We start from the raw sequence: 21,129 nt of genomic DNA, 5'->3' as shown, positions 1-21,129 counted from the left end.
TGTATTGGGAGGATGAGGGAAATACAAGAGTAGGTAATATGAATGCAGTGGGAGTCTGTAAGGCTGAGAAGGGCAGCAACCTTCAGCTCTGGGCGCATAATCTACAATGGCCATGGCTGTGTGTCAGAAAAATAAGTTGTCTTTTCATGAGCAGAGGTAATCAGCCAGAGACTGCTTTTTAAACCCCTGGTTTCGTGTTTTCTTCTATTATTTTACAACATATCTGACCAGGGTATTGCTGATGCGTATCTTTGAAAAAGGAATGGCTGCAACCGTTTTGAACTAGAAGTCAGATTTTAAGTTAGAAAGCAATAAAATAGATTCACTTCCTGAAAGCCATCTGGAAAAAAGCAATAATGAACTATAATTAGCTATTTCAGATAAGAAGAAGGATATTTCAGTAAACCTTCTAGAGATACAAAAGAGAAGATAAACTATCAGAGAGGTTTAGGAAGATGTAGGATTTGTACTGAGGAAAGAAAGTAGCCTGTTAAGTGTCCCCTGCACAGGACTGTGGCTTTATTATTGTGCACTGTGTTTTCATTCACGTAAGAAAGAAGTGATTGTGTGGATCTGAATCAAGCAGAAAACTGAAGTAAACTCTATGCTAATTATAAATGGTGTGTTTACCTTATTCTAGAAAGAGTGTATGGGTTTGTAAAAGTATTAAATGTATAAAAATAAAGAGAGACAGGGGCACTAAATCTACTCCTAGTCTAAGTTCTTCCTCATCAGTAGGAGATGATGTAGCTCAGGAGGCAAGAGAGTTCTTGGGCCCCTGGTCCTGATGGGTAAAGAAATTTGATCTCATTCTATTCTCTTTGGTATAATTATAACAATAACAAATTCATCAGGGTGGAGTTACTGTTATCACTCTGAGTAAATTTACAACAATCAAGGAGTTCAGATGTTTTCACTGAGAAAATACAAATTTGGTATTTGAACCACAAAGTTCGTTGGCCTGCAACTCTCTTCATTTTAACTAGTATTCTAGTGTTTGATGGATAGGAGGGGAATTAAAGGATATTGGCAAATGTCATGACATCTTTGGAAAATACATGTATTTTTTTTTTTCCTCTTCTAATCTAAGTGTCAGAGAGATTCTTTAACCCAGGGAGGGATCAGTAAAATTTTTCTCTGAGGAGCCAGATACTAAATATTTTAGACTTTGCAGGACATAAGGCATCTGTGGTACAACTCTGCCATTGTAGAACAAAGGTAGCCATCCATAGAGAAAATGTAATGGATTAGCATGGCGTGTTCCAATAAAGCTTTATTTACAAAAGCAGGTGGTGGGTAGAATTTGCCCTGTGGTAGGTGTGAAATGAAATGAAAGATTTTAAGTCATCTTTAAGATTTTGGGGACAGCGCATCTGTTGGCCACCTTCTGCTGTAGATACACCTCTGGTATAAATAGGAATGAACTGGTGTTTGTCTCTCATTTAGAAACAGGTTAAAACCTCTCAAAAGCTTTGATGAATTTAAACACTAGAGGGCACAAAAGGATATTTTTAAGTCAGGGACCTTTGGTAAACAGAAGTCTGCAATTCTGAAAAACTGCCTCAAGTCAAGTGATGTGACCTCAATGTGCATAATTTGTCAGAAATGTTGGCCTGCAGTTGCAGTGACCTCACCGGCCACAAGAACTTGAAGTGGCTGACCAACTCTGTGTTGCTATAATAATAGCCATATGTCCTTTTTTTTTTTTTTTTCGCTTGCTTGCTTTTGGCCTTTTCGTAAAATGTGGACAAAACTGAGAATTTATGTGGTAGAATTATTTTCCACTTCATAAGAGAAGAATCATTTTTTGATTGCTCTGGGTTCTGACTAATTTTCATGAGGTAAAAGTCTTCTCTGTAGTAAGGAACAAGCTATTTTCAATTATCTTATGTTTTCCAAATCCTTAAAAAAGTCATAAATAAAACAATGCATATAAATATAGTTTTACTTTGATTTTTGAAATCAGTTGAGGGTTCTACTTGAGAAAAATAATTAAAAATCATCAGGAGCCTTAAGCCTCAAAAATACTCCTATCCTTTAATCCAGTAATTCTACTCGTAGGTATTTGGATTATGAAATTAATCTGAGATATTAAAAAGATTTATGTTCAAAGATACTCACCACAAAAGTACTTACAATATTAAAAACCTCCATATAATATAAATCTGCCACATAAATATTGAAAGAAATTTTGATATTAGACTCAGATAATAGGATCTTATCAACCATTGCAAATAGTTTCAAATAACTTTAAATATATGGGAAATTGCATATAGGATAACACAAAAGGCAAAGCAGAATCCAAAATCATATACCCCAAAGTCTCAATTGAATGTTAAGATCAGATGCATATATATGAATGTACACATAAAAATAAGAAAGAAAATGATCCAGAGGACTTACCTCTGGCTGTAGATGATTTTTGTTTTCTTTTCACTTTTCTTCATTTTCCATCTTTTCTGTAAGGAATATTCATCATTTATATAGTTATGAAAAATAAATGTTTCTCGAACAGAAAACTATTTCAGTCTTCTTATACGGTACATTTTTGGATATGGTTTTTAGGTCAGTGCTGGTAAAAGTCAGCAAGTTACAAGAAAAGTATATTATTTTATGCATCAGAAAATCCATTTAAATTAATTATTGATTGTTAGGCAGACGCATCAACAGAGTCACCTTTTTAGGCCTGCAGGACAGACAGGCTTTCGTGTTGCGGTTGAGTTGCCATGCACTTGGCAGTAAGAGGGCACAGAGGCAGGGCGGAGGAGACCAGCGAAGCAAGGACTTTCTGGAAAGCCTGTGGTGCTGAGTTTAGCACAGAAATCCCCTGTAAGTTCCTGCACTGTGGTAAATTAGGACATTTTCACCAGGCGCGCGTGCGCTCACACACACACACACTCCTCTGGTCCTTCACAGTCTGCCTGGTGCCCTGGCCTTTTCTTGCTATTGAACTTCACAGACTGTGTAGGGGGAGGGACTAGAGACAGAAACGGGAGATTGAAGGATGTTAAACTGGACTGTGCCCTGAGCACAGAATTTCTTAGAAATGGCTTTGCATAGCATATTAAAGGAAATCCCATAAATAATAGTGGCAAAAATACCACAATCATGGTGCAAAGTGAAAACTTATCACTAGTGTTCAGTTGAGCTTTTTCTCAAGATATTTTTAATAGCATGAATTATTACTAAAAATGTAGTTTTCTCTTTCTTATTTTATAAAAAGATACCTGGTTGTAGTATGGTGACTACAGTTAATAATGCTGGAAAAAGAGAAGGTATCTGAAAGAGTGAACATAGCATGAGAAAAAAAGGCACAAAGGTTGAGTTGCTCAGAGTAATTGTTTTCATAATTCACTGTGGGTTTTGTAAATTTCCTTGGAGCTCTTAATCTCTGGTACCTAGGAGACTGAGAACCACATCCACTTTTACCTGGCAAATAATTTGATGAACTGAATGAAAAGATGGAATTGAGATAACCTAAGGCCATCAAATAACTCTTTTGACTTAATTTTCTCTATATGCAATGTTCTTTTTAAGCAATTTTTTTACAATTTTTTTTAAATTTTTTGGAGGGGAAGTAATTAGGTTTATTTATTTATTTTTAGAGGAGATACTGGGGATTGAACCTAGGACCTCATACATGCTAAGCTCTACCACTTGAGCTATACCCTCCCCCTACAATGTTCTCTTCATTTTTAACTTTTGAACCAAACTGGCTTTTAACATAAACATAGATTCAGTCATTTGGAATTATTCACAAAGATCTGTGAGATATTCTAAAGTTGACTAGTTTATATTCTCAAATGATACTTGTTTATATATATGTGTGTATATATATGCAGTGTTCTCACACATATCAAGGTCAAATAAAGCTGCACATTAAGCACTAGCTATTGTCCACTGAGGAGGTGAGGAAATGGATGATGTGGCTTATCTAAACGAATTACCAAAGGAAATACGGAAGCCTTTAATCCTTTTTTGAACAAAGCAGAATTAAATATTCATTACAAGAAGGAATAGCACAATTTAGAGCAAAATAATGAAATTTCCCTGGAGTCTGACTTCTAAGAGGTTTGAGGGATCCGTTTAACATACATTTATTTAGCTCCTACTGTGCCGGGCAGTCCCAGGGATATGTGGCCCCAGGAGGTTCACAGCCAAGTAGAACGTTGAACACACAGCACTCTTCTTGACAGCACATTCTCAGAAAAAGGAAGACTGCAGTATGCATTAGGTCCCAAAAAAGAAACGAATTAAAGTGAAGAATGCTTCCAGTCACTACAGATGCCTTTGACATGTTTATTCCCATGTACTCACACCTGTATCTCCCCAGCTAACCCACAGCACAGTCCACCCTTGTCTTTTTTTCACTACCTTGTTTATTAGTTCTCAGATAAACTAAAGGAGGATGAATCTGAGCTTTTCACACCTGTAGTAGGTTCACTTTCCATTCCAGAGAAACCATAGACAGACCTTTTTTCAGCTAAAGTGTGTTAGTTAATATTCACAGTAAGGACACACAGCTTCCTGAACATGAGAAATATGAAATAATACAGTTGTTGAAAAACTATGTTGAATAGATGAATAAGTCCTAGAGATCTACTGTATAATATGGTTCCTATAGTTAACAAATACTGTATCGTGCTCTTAAAACTTTCTTAAAGGAGTAGATGTCATGTTAAATATTATTCACACACTCACACATGTGCATGCGCAAATCCAAAAACCAGAGACTCAAGAAAACTTTTGGAGGTGATGGATATATTTATTACCTTGACTGTAGTGATGGTTTCACGGATGTAAATTATGTACATTAAATATGTACAGGTTTTTGCAAATTAATTATACTTGAATAAAGCTGGGTTTAAAAAAACCTATATTGATTATATATGCCAGTGTCTTGGATATTGAAAATGTGAGGGGAAAGAATTCATGACACTATCTCCCTGGCTCCAGTCTTCACTGCTCCAATCCTCGTGGAATAGAACCAAACATCAATTGTTCTAAAATTCTACTTTCATTATTTTGGTCCCTTGTTTGGAAACTTTTGATGATTTTTCACTTCTAAATGGAACAAAGGTACCACTTCTAAAAGAACATTCCAAGTTTTGCACAGTCCAGTCTAAACCTGTCCTTTGTACCTTGAACTGACTACCACTGTTCATGGTGTTCTCCCCTCTGAACTCCAGTGGCCCCCCTATGCATGCATGCAGCTTGTCTCCTAGAGCCTTAGATAGATCATGCTTCTGAAGGGCAGCGACTGCTTCTGCTTGTTACAGGGCAATGCCAGCCTCAGTGTTTAGGAAATCTTTGACTAATAACTACCAGTATTAATCTCATATGGCTATAAGACGAGTGAATTCATCCACTAGCAAATGTGTGTTGAGCCTCTACCACTAACAGACCCTACTTTAGTTGCTGGTAAACAGCAGTGAACAAAGCAGAGTGTTTTCTAAAGAAACTTTCATTTGTGTGGGGGGTTGTGGAGACAGACAATACACAAACATGTAAAATACACAAACGTGCAAAAGATAGAGTATGTCATGATGATCAGTTTTATGAGGAAAAATAATGCAGGGTGATGGTGGTTCTATTTTAGATTGAATAGTCAAAATAGGTAGCGCTCTCTTTTAAACTGACATTTTGTTCTTAAAATGAAAGGACTATGCAGATACCTGAAGCAAGAGCATTTCTGGAAGAGGAAAGAGTGAAGTGCAAAGGTCCTGAGGTAGGAGCAGGTGCACTGTTTTCAAAGAACGGAAGAAGACAAGTATGAGTGGAACCGAGTAAGCAAGGGGAAGGGGAGAAGGGAACAAAGTCAGGAAGACAGGAAAGGGCTTTTGTCACCCATGGTAAGGAGTCTGGATTTTATCCTCAGTAGAGTGGGAAACTAGGAGAGGGTTTTGAACAAAGAAATGGCATCTATTTTCAAGGGAAGGATCACTCTGAGTATTCTGAGCCGAATAGACTTGGAGGGAGGGTGGAAGCAGGAGAAAATGGTTAAGAATTCACTTTCGTAGTCTGGGGAAGAGAGATGGTGACCAAGGTGGTGGCACTGGAAGTGGCGAGTAGTGACCCAATTCTGGCTACAGTTTGAAAACAGAGCTGACAGTATTGGATGATGGATTTTCACATGGGGTAAAAGTAAAAGAGATGAGTCAAAGATGATTCAAGGGCTTTGGCCTGAAAAAATTGAAAACTTGTGTTTTCATTTGCCGAGTTAGGGAAAGACGAGGAAAGAGTAGATTTAGTGGTGGGGTGATGGAGACCTAAATCTAAAATTCAGTCTGGGCATCTTAAATCTGAGAGGCCTCTTTGTGGGAAAGGCTTCAGGCCCCGCCCCACTTCCCTGGGACCCGCCCCAGAGTCCACCTGCGCCTGTGGTGGGCAGATCCCGCATGCTCAGTCAGCTGCTCATCTGGGCAGCCGGGGACTTTCTCCATTCAAAACGGCTTGCTAGGCTGTGTGCAGGCTGCCCAGAGGGCTTGTGACTAAACACTCCCAGGGGCAACCCTCAGACATTGAAGGACCAGGATATACTTACACACCCCACGTTTCACATGCTTCAGTAGGACAAACCTGGTATGTGTATATATTCACTCAAAGGGTCCCCAAGAAGGTTGAGTTCCATGTGCTCACAGTGGTCACTTGCTCATTAATGTACATTACACTGACTCTTGTCCCTTCCTGTCCCACTTCCCAACCCCTAACTTCCTACAGTTACCTCCCTGCCTCTTCTCCAAATAAAAAACCCACACCAAGACCTTGCAGGGTCTGCCTGGGAGGAGTTCAGCTTGAGACTAGTCTACATCCAAATGTCAATGTCCAAGGAGGAGGTAGATTTGATATTTTGAAATAACGAAAAATGTCAGGGATGGAGGTATAGCTGGGAGGGATTAGTCTTTCACAAACCTGCATGAAAGCACAAGATCTAAATATGAGTTGGTTCACACATGTATTTATTTCTTCCTTCTCTGCCTCATGTTCTTTTTTCCATGTGAACCAGATGATGCTCATCAATGAACAGTCTGAGCTTTTGGCAGAGGCCACAGTGGGTTTCTAGAGAATAGTAACCTGAGTAGTGATGACAATTTGATTGGAAAAATGAGTTTCTTGAGAACTTCTCTTAAATCTGTATTTTCATAGAAAGCACATTGTTTTTACTTTCCTCCTATGTTAATTTGGAGTGGTTTTGGAAAAACTGGTGGAGATTATGGAAGGCAACGCATGTCATCCTTTGGTGTTGGCATTACTGTTTTTTTCCATTTTTTTAAATTGAAATATAGTCAGTTTACAATGTTGTGTCAATTTCTGGTATACAGCATAATGTTTCACTCATATATATACATACATATATTCCCTTTCATTTTCTTTTTCATTATAGATTACAAGATATTGAATATAGTGCCCTGTGCTATACACTAAAAACTTGTTTTTTTATCTATTTTATATATAGTAGTATCTGCAAATCTCAAGCTCCCTTCCCTCTTCCCCCCACAGTAACTATAACTTTGTTTTCTATGCCTGTGAGTCTTTCTGTTTAGCAAATAAGTTCATTTGTGTCTTTTTTTTTTTTTAGATTCCATATATGAGTGATATCATATGGTATTTTTCTTTCTTTTTCTGGCTTACTTCACTTTGAATAACAATCTCCAGATTCATCCATGTTGCTGCAAATGACATTATTTTATTGTTTTTAATGGCTGAGTAGTATTCCATTGTGTAAATATATCACAACTCTTTATCCAGTCATCTGTTTATGAACATTTAGGTTGTTTCCATGTCTTGGCTATTGTAAATAGTGCTTCTATGAACATTGGGGTGCATGTATCATTTCAAATTAGAGTTTCCTCCAGATATACGCCCAGGAGTAGGACTGTTGAATCATATGGCATTACTTTTTAATGATAGTTTATGCTCAGCCATGCTTTTTTGCTTGCCTGGCTCAGAAGCATGTTTTGTATGATGATTTGAGCAGGAAAACAAGTAGAGGTGAATGAGATCCTCATTAACTAGGTAGGACAGCCAGCAGCAGGCAAGGTAAACACCATACTTATTTCCAATCTGTTGTTCAACTGAATGTGAAAACAGATCATTTTCTCTCATTCTGACTCAGAATATCAGATAAAACACAACTCTTTTTGCATACCCTATATCACATTCCAGAGTCATTTCAATATCTCATTTCCAGCAAGCACGCAGAATTTAATGTTTCCTGCTGAGCAGTTATCCAAATCATTGTAAATCAGTGGAGTCACTCACATAAATAAGATTTTTATTCTAACTGAAGAGTTAATTCAAGCACATAAAAATATCCCTAACTCTGACATAATTAAAATGGTAATATTTTTATTAGTTACTACCCTGTGAAGTTTCAGGTGACTAATACATTTCCAAATGGCCCTCACAGCCATACTAACATTTTTTAATGAAATGGTTCTGTATCATTAAGCTGAATGGACAATATTTGATTTCTAATATATTCTCCAATTTTTAACTTATTTATTTTTATTTATTTTATAAGTTTTTGGGGGGGAGGGGTAATTAGCTTTTATTTATTTATTTTGTTAATGGGGGTATGAGGGATTGAACCCAGGACCTTGTTCATGCTAGGCATGCTCTCTACCACTGAGCTATACCCTCCCTCACCCTCCAGTTTTGAATATTTAATTTTCTTTTGTCAAATGGAAAAACAGTATTTATCAGAGCAAGTTTCTGAAGTAATGGGGGCAAACATGGTTGCTAATATCCTCCTATATTGAGGAAGTTCTTTTAAAAACATTCCCACTAAGAAACACAACCACGTGGAATATTTATGTACACATTTAAAAATAGAGAGGTAGGATACCAGCTCTGAGAACTGCCCTACCCACACATGCATCCTCCAGAAGTTTTAGGAGTCAGTCCCCAGATGATGAAGGCTAAACAAGTGCCCTGGTAGGTCTAGTTGAAGCTCTTGGCTCTTTCTTTGCGTGAAGCTGCAGTCCTGAAAAGCTTTCTTCACAAGGGGGAGCTGTGCATACATCTAGCTTTTTCATAGAATTTCCTTGCAGACTGGCATGAAGGGGGTCTCTAAATTTCCAAAGAGCTTGATCTCTTTCTCTTTTTGCTTTTCTTTTTTTCTGGCCACAGATGTTCTACCTCTAGGAGGCAGACTGCTCTGTCTTCTCTAGTTAAATGTCTGCAGACCACATCATGCTGCTTCCAATTTGACTTTAAATCCTGTCATCCTAGGTGTTAAATGATGTGTATGCTTTCTGGCTTCCCTGCGCCTCTCTGACCCTTTAATGTCTCATCAACATGAAAACTATGAGACATATTTAATTTAACATGGATTCAAAAGTTTGTATTCTTGACCTTCGATTGAAATTTAATCAAACTCAAAACCTAAAACTCCTAATGGGAAAAAAGAAATTTGACTATTCAAGTTTTTTTAGTAACACATGTCTAGTTTTATTTAATTATAAAAATATAATTTTTCAATGTGTGGTAGAAAATTTGAACATTACAGAAAAGAATGTTTAAAAAGACCTATGACCCCTACCAGCCAGAGTTAACACTGTCAACATTTTGGTGTATATTTTTATTAATTGGAAGTAATTGATAAATGCTTTTCAGGAATAACTAATTCTATTTAGTATCAGCAATTATAATGTACCTCTATCATGTCACATAATTATTATTTCCTTTTTGTGATGGGAATAGTTAAGATCCAGTCTCTTAGCAAGTTTCATGTTTATAGTGCAACATTGTTGTCTGTAGGCACTGTACTCTGTATCAGATCTCCAGGATTTATTTACCTACTAGTTGGAAATTTGTACTCTTAAATAACATCTCTCCCATTCCAGAACCCCCCAGTCCCTGGCCACCTCCATTTTACTCTGTTTTCATGAGTTCAACTTTTTTGGATTCCACGTGTAAGTGATATCATTCAGTATTTGCCTTTCTCTGTCTGACATATTTCACTAAGCATAATGTGCTGAAGGCCCATCCATGTTGTTGCAAATGGCAGGATTTCCTTCTTTCTCATGGCTGAATAATACTCCATTGTGTGTGTATGGATATCATACACACACACACATACACACACACACAACTTTATAATGCATTTTTAACAAAGTATTAACACTAGTGTCTTCTTGAAAATGCTAGTCTATGATTTTTTGCTATTTTTGCTATTTTCTCTGAACTGCTGTGATAAGTTAGTACTAGAGTTGCAAATATACATTTTTAAATGTACCTGCAGAGTCATTCCTCTGAACCCGAGATAATTAACAGTCCTTGGAGCACTGAGAGCCAAGGCTCCTGAAATGACTCTGCAGGACTTACTCCTTCCTGGTTGGATTCTTTTTAAGCATCCAACTCCAAACATGAGCTGAGACTGTTCAGTAATTATCTGTATGAGTTCTTCAGTTTCATGGAGACTAAAATTAGGTTTCCTCTGTCACTCTTGTGATGTCATTTCATCTTGACCTGCATCTCAAATTGCTGAGAAATTCACAAGCTTTTTCCAATAGGCACATCAGAAATAGTAGGTGAAAAATAGATTCATTGATATTGGGGGTTATTTTTGCTTTTTTTTTTTTTTTAACAAAATAAAGTCTCTCTTGTCCATGACAAACTAGGCCCAACATTGATATAATATCCATTTAAAATATAACAAAAGGAAACAAAAAATACAACCCAGAGAAAAGCCAAAGTTCCCATTTATTGAAACAACTCCTGATTTCATAGATTTTAGAGGATATTTTGTATAATATCAGTAACTGTATAAAATTCCCAATCATCCCATTCCTAATTACCTGGCTAACTCATAAATTACTAAGAATTACACAGTATGGAAAAATTTAGAAAACATATTACCTAGGACTAAAGTGGAATAAGACCTCATGATTGGCAACTTTTATCACTTCATGGGTATTGATTTTGATAATTCATAATCTTTGGCAGATCTTAGCATTTACTTTGTAATCTAATGTACTTCTGTTAATAAAATTTAGGAATTCAAATTTATTATGGTATTTACCTTATATAGAAAAAACACGTTGAGTTTACCTGTCCAAAGTTTACCCTTTAAAATAGACTCAATATGAACGCATAGATTAAATTTAGGTTCATCATAATGAATTAAGGCATACATGTTATTCAGATGAATCTCATTATAATAGTCTAGTTCTCATTGTTCAAGTCCAGTGTGATAATTACCTGTTCAAAAGCAAGTTCTTAAATATTACTGGCAGAATCTAAGTGGTGTTCACTATAAAATTCTTTCAACTTTTCTGAATTTTTGAAAATTTTCAAAATACTATTTTGGAAAAAAAATCTCTTTTTGGTATGGCAAGAACCACATTCTACATTATTTTCTGAAACAAGTTTAAACGCCCCATCAAGTTAGTGTTTCAGGCATCTGTAATTCAGCTCATTCTGGAATATTCCAGAGCTGATTGCAGTATTTATGGCATTCTTTTTTTTTTTCCTTTACTTGTAAGAGAAAAATGCTGAGGGACGGTTAGTCATTTTTAATGTTATGCGCACTATTGATACATTTTATTGAGAAAATGCTGACCGTCATAGGTTACAGAGATATTTTTATGAGGTGAGATGTTTTCCTAGTCCCAAGCTTCTATAAACAGAGACCATTTTTCTTTTGTATCCTTAGCCACTTAGCACTGACTTAGACCCACATGCGGCACTAAGCATGAAATAAGAACTTCTTTATAAATGTCTCTCTCCTGCACCCTTCCCAGTTTAACATAGCATTAAGACTAAACTGCCAGAGGAGAGGCGTTTCCCCTGGGCTGGGTGCTGTGAAATATGTTTTACCAAAAACATCTTATTTGATTTGGTTTTAATGTTAGTCATCTGGAAAATCGCCTTCTCCTTAACTATATGCATTTTTCATAAACAAAAGCTCACATCATTATCCATTTCTAGAAATATTTTTCATCCCTTCTCACCCTACTTCCCTGATACTTTTTGAAAATGTAAGCCCAGTCCAATTTTTCATAAGCCTTGAGGAACAGTTTTTGGTTTATTCAGCTCTAAGCTCCATTTAGACATAATTGTGTTTGCCATTGGTCACCAGATGCATCCCACACAGCACCTGACACATAGCAGATGCTTAATACATATTTATGAGCAGGGGAGAAGGAGGGAGGGAGGGAAGAAAGGAAGGATGGATTGGCTGTTAAATAAATTGTTATATGGAAACTAGCTTACTGGGCCATGTTTTTGAGGGTTTTGTGATTTAGTTAGGTTCACTCTTAGAATGTCTACAAAAATACTTCATGCTCCCAACATTTTGTTATATAGTGCCCAACAGACCTTACAAATCCAGTTATGGTTTTGTTTCTTTGACTGCAATTTATTTTCATTTCAAAGTAAATCCAATCTCTTGAGTCACCATAAGTTGGATATCAAACTAAAAAATGTCCAATTTATGCTGTACATAAATGATTTTTTAATTGAAGTATAGTCAGAATGTGTCAATTTCTGATGTACAAGATAATGACCCAGTCATGCATATATATATATACATATATTTGCTTTCATATTCTTTGTCATTATAGGTTATTTTAAGATACTGACTATAGTTACCTGCGCTATAGAAAATAATTTTTTTACACACATACACATATATATAATTGTATGTGATGTCACCTGAGCAACAAAAGAACAACTGTAACTTCTCAAATTTACTTCTACATTTTCAAGGTAATAAGTTTACTTGAAGAACTCCCTAATTTAGAAATGGCTTATTCTCTAAAACATAGAAGTAAGCCAGTGTTTTACTCAAGGCCACATTATTTACCACTTACCAAACTTGGAAAAGTCACTTAACTCCACTGAACCAATAGAAGTAAAATTAGTGAAGCAGTGGAAGGGTCAGAAGGTGCCTGATTGCCTTATTAATAGTCTGGTTGTGTAAATCTCTATTATAAATTTCTTAGGTGGTTTGGAGGGATAGCTAGAAAATGGTGCCTTAAATTGTATGCATCCTGTCACAACACAAAAACTCGTAACAAAAATTAACTCTTATTTTCTTTCACTGCTACTCAAGCACCCAGATTTCTGTTTTAGCTCCTAAAGAAATGCTACCATTGGCTGAATGGACTGAAAAGTGTTTATATTTCTCTTCTGTTTAAAATTGACAGAGAGTAGACAACAAGGTCCTACCGTACAGCACAGGGAACTATATTCAATACCTTGCAAAGGCTTATAATGAAAAAGAGTATGAAAAGCAGTATGTATATATGTATACATGAATCACTAAGTTGTACACCAGAAATTAACACAACATTGTGAATCAACTATACTTCAATAAAAAATTAAATTATTAAATTAAGTTTACAGAGGAAAATGGAGAGTGATACACAGTGCTACAAACACTGACGTTGTATTATCGCTTTTCCTTAAGCCTTACTAAACCCTGCCAGGCCTCCTCTCTCCGCTTCTCTGTCTCCTTATCACAGTTGAGTCCGCTCAGCCTCCAACTGCAACCTCAGTTCCAGCCCAGGCCCACAGATCAATCTTGTGCCTACAATTAGGAATCTAAACAGCTTGGGTAAACCAGCTGCTGTGAAGACAAGATCTGAGATAGTCAAAACTGACTCAGACTCACATCGCTGTCAGAGATTAATTTTGTGATGTCAGCCAAGTTACTTAACCTCTTTGATCTTCAGATGTCTCATCTGTAAAATGGTACACAGTAATGTCTACCAGTGAGTTGGTGAAGACTAACTAAGATTATGTAACTATTATATCTGTTATCTGTTCTTTCTGTGATAATCCAAAACTTCCTCATGGCTTAACTCTCCAAAGAAGGGACTCACCCTCATTCATTCCTTAGCTCACTTACATTCTAGGCATGTGCTGGTTCACAGCATAGGTTTTACAGTTAGAGCTGAGTTCTCATCTTATTCATTGAATGTGTCATCATAGGGGCAAATTAACTTTTTAAGCCTCTATTTCCTTAGCTGGAAAATAGAATAAAAACAAGACAAGCTCATAGGTATATTATTGTGAGGATAATGTAACTTATATTAAGCCCATATCATACAATAAATATGAAATAAGTGGTTGATACTATCATAGTAAAATAAGGAATTAGGAAATTACCCTGACCTTAGGATGATGTTTGCTTCACAGAAACAGGGAGTATCAGGGTGAGGAAGGGGTCTGGGGGTGACAGGTCAGCAATAAGTCCCCAGGAATGGGACCGTTTATGGGTGTTGGCTTCAATAAATGGATATCCAGATTTAGTGAGATACTGAACAATGTCATGGAAAAAGTTCATGGTGCCAAAGTTGAAGGCACGAGATTGTTGTTATTTAGAAATTCATGGTATTTGGGGTCTTTTTTCTTTCTCCTGAGGGAGCAGTTTTTTATCTCAGCCTGGTAATTCCATCACTGCTTTTTCTTGCTTGTTAACATAGTTCCAAGAAGCTGAAGAGGCCATTTCTGCCCTTATTTGGTGCATGGGTGACAAGAAGCCCAGCAGAAGCTGAAATCAGTGCTGCAGATGCTTTTCCAATTAAACAACCTGTCTTCAGGATCCCATAAGTTTTCAAAAAAAAAAATGATAATGTTCCTATATTTAGGCAAAGCACAGGATTTGGAATAATGGAGAAAAATTCCATCAGCTAAGTTTAGTAAAATCCCTTGCCACTTAATTTTTTTCAGTTCTTGTAAACAGAACCAACAGACGGTTTTCAATCTGCAAAGAAAACATTCAGCTTTTGTTATAGGATTAACCTTTCAAACATAACAGCTTGACAGTCTATCCTTACACACTTGGGATAAAAAGATTTCAAACAGAGGGGGAAAAAAAAACCCCAACAAAACTAAAGATTGGTACCTTTTTGAAACTAGTTAAATGATATGCCTATGTACCTTGCTCGTAAAGTAACCCATTTTAGAGGACAATTCTTAAAACTGGCAGTGTTTCTAACAGTATAAAAAATAGTTGTCCTTGTTCCCCAAAAAGCTTACCAGCATTAGCAGTAGTGTCTAAAACTTGGGATGGCATTTGCCAAATGCTTTTATATAAATTACCCTATTCATTCTTCTCAAAAACTCTTTGCAATGGTTTTCATTTGGACAACGTACTGAACTCAACAAGGTTGGGCAACAGTGCTCAAGGTCACATGGCAAATTCATAGCTTAACTGTGGCTCTAATTCCCTCTACCAGGGCTGCCCTGAATATTTGCCCAATGGTGTTCCATTAAAAAAAAAAAAAAAAAAAAAAAATCCTGAGGACAGGCCTGTAATTCATTTGGTCATAACAGTACGGTGGTTTTTCTGGTTTTGTTATTTTATTTTATTTCACTGATTAATTGCTACAATTGTGGCTTTGTCAGAGGCGTCATCTAAAAAAAGAGAATACAGCAGTCCCACCTAAATTACCCATGGAAAAAAATTTTGCCCCTATTTCAGAACATAAAAGAATATAATGTAGGTGATGCTCTTATTTTCAAGAGGTCCTGAGATAACTGGTTTATTCATTCATTAAGCAAAATTATTATGACTTATTTTTCCAAGCCATTTGCTAGGTACTGGGGGTCTAGTGGGAAAGCAGACACAATTTATGTCCTCATGATGTTTAGGTCTATCAGGGAAGCTAGACATTGAAAAGATAATTACAAATGTGCTGATAGTGACAAAGAGGAAGTGCAAACTGCTGTGGAGACATCCCTTGGTCTGGGAAAGCAGGAAAGCTTCCTGGAGGAAGTGGCTTTCAAGATGAAATTCTGTATCTACCCTTACACTCATCAGTCAATAGCTAAGGAGGATTTTTTTCAGTCTGCAATCATGAGTACAATAATGAAAAGAAACTTTTTCTGACTTTTAAAATCTTCATATACAGAACATTAGACAAACATTTATTGACCCCAAAAGACTTTTACACACATTTCAAAACATCATGCTTAGCTGTTTATTTCAAGTGATTAGCCTAGATTAATTTCAATTTTTTTAAAGTATTTGACTCTAGAAATATTTCCTGTTGACTACTTCTAAAAAGTCTCCTAGGACTTTGTCTGTCACTTACTAGACACTTAAGAAATATAAAATATCTTTCCCTTTCCTCTTATTTCTTCCCCCCTAATCTCTTTCTTTCACCCTCCATTTGCCCAAGTGTTTAGAAAGAACTCAGTGCTTTATTGGAAAGAAGAGGCTTGACCTAATTATTTTCCAAATTGCTAAACATTTCTGAAACGTGTCGATAGAAACTTTAAGTGTAGAACAAAGCACTTTGATTCACAATCTAGTTTTATTTATCTTTTATTTGTATTTAAGCATGCCTCTTGTCATTTATTTTATTCTATGTCTTAATAATTTTAGCTCTTGAATTACATTTTATTTCTATTTGTGTCCTAGAACATACATGAATAAGAGATGCATTAGAAGCAGCTTAAAACACAGATGCTTACTTAATGCTCCCAAGACTGTGGGATACTATCAATTTCTTCTGGTACTCTGCTGGGTTACAGCTGATAGAAAACAATTGTCCTCGACTGTGGAACATGGAATAATTGACCTCTAAGTGAAGTAGACACGTATAAGATTTAGAATGACCATTTGAAGGCAATTCAGAGAAAATGTGAGCATTATTTTGCAGCATTTCCATTTGGAGTCATAATTGATAGCTGATTATGATACTATGTTAATATAATAAAAATTGTTTAAACCGCAATTACATATACTGAATGAATACTAGTTTTTGAAATGCACTAGTCCGGTTGTTGAATTTCCTTTCAGCACACTCTTTTGCAACAGATCACCCTGAAAATAGAATTGTTATAATGAAACTCTTATCAGAGGTAGCTGAATCACGAACATGAAATGATAAATGAAATGAAGTTGTTTGCTTCCACCTTAACGTCTGCTGCCTTTGAATCTGCAACCAGCAGCTATTTCAAAATACAGCATTATCCTGAACCCATATCTCTGCCTGCTCTGGTTTCCTGAGGCAATGTATTTCAACATCGTGCAACCCCTCTAATGTAACTGTTTCTCTGCAGTTTAGCTCAGACTTTCCACTTCCACTTGTCAAATAGTGACTTGATGTATAAATAAATGCTTATGTAGATTATGTTTAAATTCTCCTACTTATATATTTTTTAATTTTCCTCCTTTAAAATTGGGGCTTTTCAAATTTATTTCATAGTAGCAATTTCTGAGGAAATTCTGAGTCTCTGTGTCAGACACCAAAATCCAAGCTTGCCATTTTAACATCTGGAATCTTAGAACCCAAATCCCAGAAATGTTCAAGATGCAAAGACGCCTTATTTAGAGCTCTGCAGAACATGAAATCTATGTTATTGGCAGGAGGTGGGCATTTTCTTGCAATTTTAGGGAGGTTAGGAATTATGTGAATAAGAATGAGGTGGAGGCAAAGTTTAGATTTCTGAATCTGGTTTGCCCCAGGATCTAAGCTTAGTTTCCAACTTGTAGAAGAAGTGTTTGTCTCAGAGATGGAGCATCTCTCTGTGCCATTCAATCATGCTTTTCCTAAAACTTCTTCTGGAAAATAAATACTTCATAATATGACAGAAATTAAAATATCCAAAATATCCCTTCCCTACCGTTTAGTAAATGTGAAGTGAAAGTTATAAACAGCTACTTGAAATATAAATATAAATGACAGTGAAGGTTCATCCTAGTATACATCTAATTTTTTAAATTTTTTTCTAGTTGTCTAAATTCTCATGTCTGTGAAGTACTAGCCAGTCCCTCAAAATAATATTCATGTTTATACTTGAAATCAAGGCTTAACTTTGCTCATTATTCAGCTCAGAAATATCTTATTTCTGTGAACTTGCTGAAACCTGGTAACCGAGGGGGAATTCAGTGTAATTGTACAAAAGAAATGGGAAGGAGGTGATAAGTAATTATTTAAGGAGAAAAGGACATTAACATTTGCAGATACTTCTTGTGTCTGTATCCAATTTCACATTAGGAAAAGGGACCAAAGTTTCCATTTTCCTAGTCATAATTTCACAGTTGCTCCATTGTTTTTATCTTGCTTAACTGCTCTAGATGCCTGCTTTCAAGAACTGAGGCTGGGAGGCAGAAGGAATATTTTGGCAATAATGAAAAACACAACTTTGCATCTCCTTCAATGTACATTTCTTTTAGAAAAATGTAGACATTCTGTAATATTTTCATTCTGTATTATTATTATGCCTTTGTATTTTATCAGTTAGGTATCAATTAACAACGTTCTTTTCAAAATGTAAATTGGCATGGACAATGACAAGTGTTAGTCAAAATGCCTGTTGCTCAGGGTATGGGGGGCTGTGTAGTTCAGTGGTAGAGCACATGCTTGGCAAGTACAAGGTCCTGGGTTCAATCTCCAGTGCCCCCATCAGGGGAAAACAATGTATTTTTTTAAATGCCTGTTGCTGGCTTTAGCCTTTCTAGGAAGCTAGAGTCATTCTTGCCGTGACAAGAGCAATTTGGATAACTATAAAGCAAGCAATATTTTTCTGCTTCCAATGTAGTATATATGGACTGTAGCTTTCATTTTTAAAAACCGGTGATGCTATTTGACCTACAAAATTTTAAATGCCACCAGGCAAAATGAGAGCTCTGTATTGCACGGGAGCTGAAAGAAGTAAATCTTTGTCAGTCCTTTCCCTCTTGCTCCCTTGCTTGACTCTGTGACCACCCCTTCTCTCCCTTCACACCAGTCTTCCCCCCTCCCCCACCAGCTTTCAGGGACATCCCCTCTCTTCACCCAGACCCCCAGTTCTTTTCCACTGTCTGGCTTCAGTCTCAGAGGATGCCATTCTCCTAAACACCAAGTTGTTCAGCTCTGTGTCAACTCTGCCAGGCCTGTGTACATTGCCCAAGAGCTGTCTTGACACGGAAATTAACTAGAATAACGGAATGAAGTGCTAACTGTGGAATTTCACGCATCAGGAAGTGCAGGTTGGTGTAGGTCTGGGCACCTTCTCAGTCCTTTCAAAGAACACCAGGAGGGGGACCACCAATTTTGCTCTTGTGAAATGAGGCTCCAGACACAGAAGCAAAAATGTGGAGTTTGTGAAGCATTAAAATATTGCTAGTTGGTTCAGAGAGAACGTGTTTATTTTTGAACTCGTGGCTCCTCCGAGGTCGCTGCCATTCAGCCAGCTATCATCACTCATGCACTCTTTTAGGCCATCTGTCAGATAACAAAGAGGTGAAACCATAGAAGTGTTTTCTATTGCTCACTCCCAAAGCTGAGACAGAACGTGTGGTGTTCTCGAGAACCCCTGGTGTGCTGGATGATGTTGTGAAAATAAGTGTCCTATTTACTGACTTGAGCTTTTACGGAAACTCCATGAATACTTTGGACCCCTTGGGTATATAAGAGGTAGATGGGCCAGAAGGGGTCTCAAAATTTGGCAGATGTGCGGATCATCACCAAGTTCAACTTTTGGCCAGTTTTGCCCAGTTCAGAGGGGGTTAAATCATGGTTGGGCACTCCAAGCCTCTCTAATCTTATCCTGGAGAAGTGGAGTTCTGCCTTGGTTTACAGTTGAGGTCGCTGGCGGGGCAGTGTTTGGACAGGGACTGATGGAATTATGATGCGTTGTTAACATTAAATAGCACTTGGTGGTGAGGACCGATGACGGCATTGGGGTCCTTTGACTCCTTGAGTACAATCTTGAAATATATGCCTCACCAAAATGGGAAGGGCTCAGTTTGGCTTTCATCATTTATTTGATTTGAAAGAAGGTTGTTTTAAGGGACTTATCAGAGACTTAAGAAATGTTTCTAGGGAATAGAAAATGGGCAAGAAAATTGATCTGTGCTGTCAGAGTCACACATTATAACTCACCCTCCAAGGTGACGCGGCAGCTCCTTGAGGGAGAAGCTGCCAAAAGCACTGAAAGTGATCTGCCTGTTTTCTTCTCACACTGACTTGCAGGGAATGCGCTGCTCTTTCAAGACCGTTAAATCATTATGGAAGGTCTGCTAATAATGATGTTCAACTTTGTGTCTAAGAGCAGTTGAAATGAGGAAAATGATATTTGGCAGCTGAGTTGTGTGAAATTTAGAAATCTTGGTCGAATTTCCCAGACCTGGGCATGTATTTCCTTTTTCTAAAATAAAGACCCTCTGTTTACTTTTTTTTAACTTCACACTTGGTGGGAAGTTTCACTCAATTCAATCATACTTTTCACCCTGTGTGTGTTTGTGTGTGTGTGTGTGTGTGTTATGCTGTTCAGGAGTGGCATGTGACTGTGTCGTTTAATTGGGGCTCTATTTAAAAACACATTTGCAAGGGAGTGTTTCTCACGTTATTAATGAGATAAGGTCGGAGTGAAGCAAGCTGTGTCGTAAAGGGCAAGTGTCATGCAGCAGGAAGTCCTGGCCATCCTTCCAGCCCGCCTCAGCCAGCCTGTCCCCTCCCCGGCCGCACTGAGCACTGCACAGAGGAAATGCCCTCACTCAGCCATAAGTGCCTCCTGCTTCGTGTGGGGCCCTCCAGCCCCAGGGCCCTGCACCCACTCTAACTTCCCGCTGTTTCCAGCCGTCGTGGCATCTCCTTTACAAATGGCATTTGTCTGGGATCCTCGGGGAGCCACAGTGCCAGGACCCTCAGCACGAGTCAAATCAAGATTGCGTTTCTCAAAGTCCTACAGGTATCACTCTTTCCTTCTTGTGGCTAGGAAGAATCTTTGTCCATCAACCTCTGTAGCTTCAGGCCCCTTGCAAATAATCCTTTGCCCCTTCGCGTTGATCTATGCAACTTCTATTTCTTAAACTGTGTTACTCTGGCGGTATGAACTGGCAGTGTGCAAAATAGGAACTAAGAAGATGTGAACCTTAACATGGTTGGGGGGTATCTGGCACTGGCAGAAGTAGAAGGAAGTTGGCTAACTCTTGAAAGCTGATTTGGGGAGTTAAAGAGTGAACTTAAAAAAGCATTTCTATAACTGGCGTCTGAAGACGAGTGTCTTAGCACGCCTAATGGACTTAATGTAGCCAAAATTGCTCACACTTTCTGTTAACCTTTTAAATGTCAGGAAAGGATTCTTGTTTGGTTAACTGAGTAAGCAAGCAACAACAAAACACTGTGTTGTTTCAGGTCACATTCCCGTGGAAAAGTGGAAACTATCTCTATGGTCCAGGGG

At 37.4% G+C, this 21,129-nt stretch overlaps 1 protein-coding gene across 4 annotated transcripts in view; it reads left to right on the top strand.

The window, feature by feature from the left end:
- Window positions 1-21,129, top strand: part of PDE4D (phosphodiesterase 4D) — a 1,287,753-nt gene that overhangs the window by 946,343 nt on the left and 320,281 nt on the right. The window contains exon 1 of one of the 4 annotated variants that reach the window (XM_010974894.3): window positions 20,402-20,637. The exons of the other annotated variants lie outside the window; for them this stretch is intronic. Coding sequence (XP_010973196.1) covers window positions 20,549-20,637 — 89 coding nt within the window. The 5' untranslated portion in view covers window positions 20,402-20,548. Of the gene's footprint in view, window positions 1-20,401; window positions 20,638-21,129 lie in introns of those variants that run through there. 4 annotated transcript variants of the gene reach the window in all.

Source organism: Camelus dromedarius, chromosome 3 (genome assembly GCF_036321535.1).
Source record: "Camelus dromedarius isolate mCamDro1 chromosome 3, mCamDro1.pat, whole genome shotgun sequence".
NCBI lineage: Eukaryota > Metazoa > Chordata > Mammalia > Artiodactyla > Camelidae > Camelus > Camelus dromedarius.
This window is presented reverse-complemented; position numbering and strand designations above follow the sequence as displayed.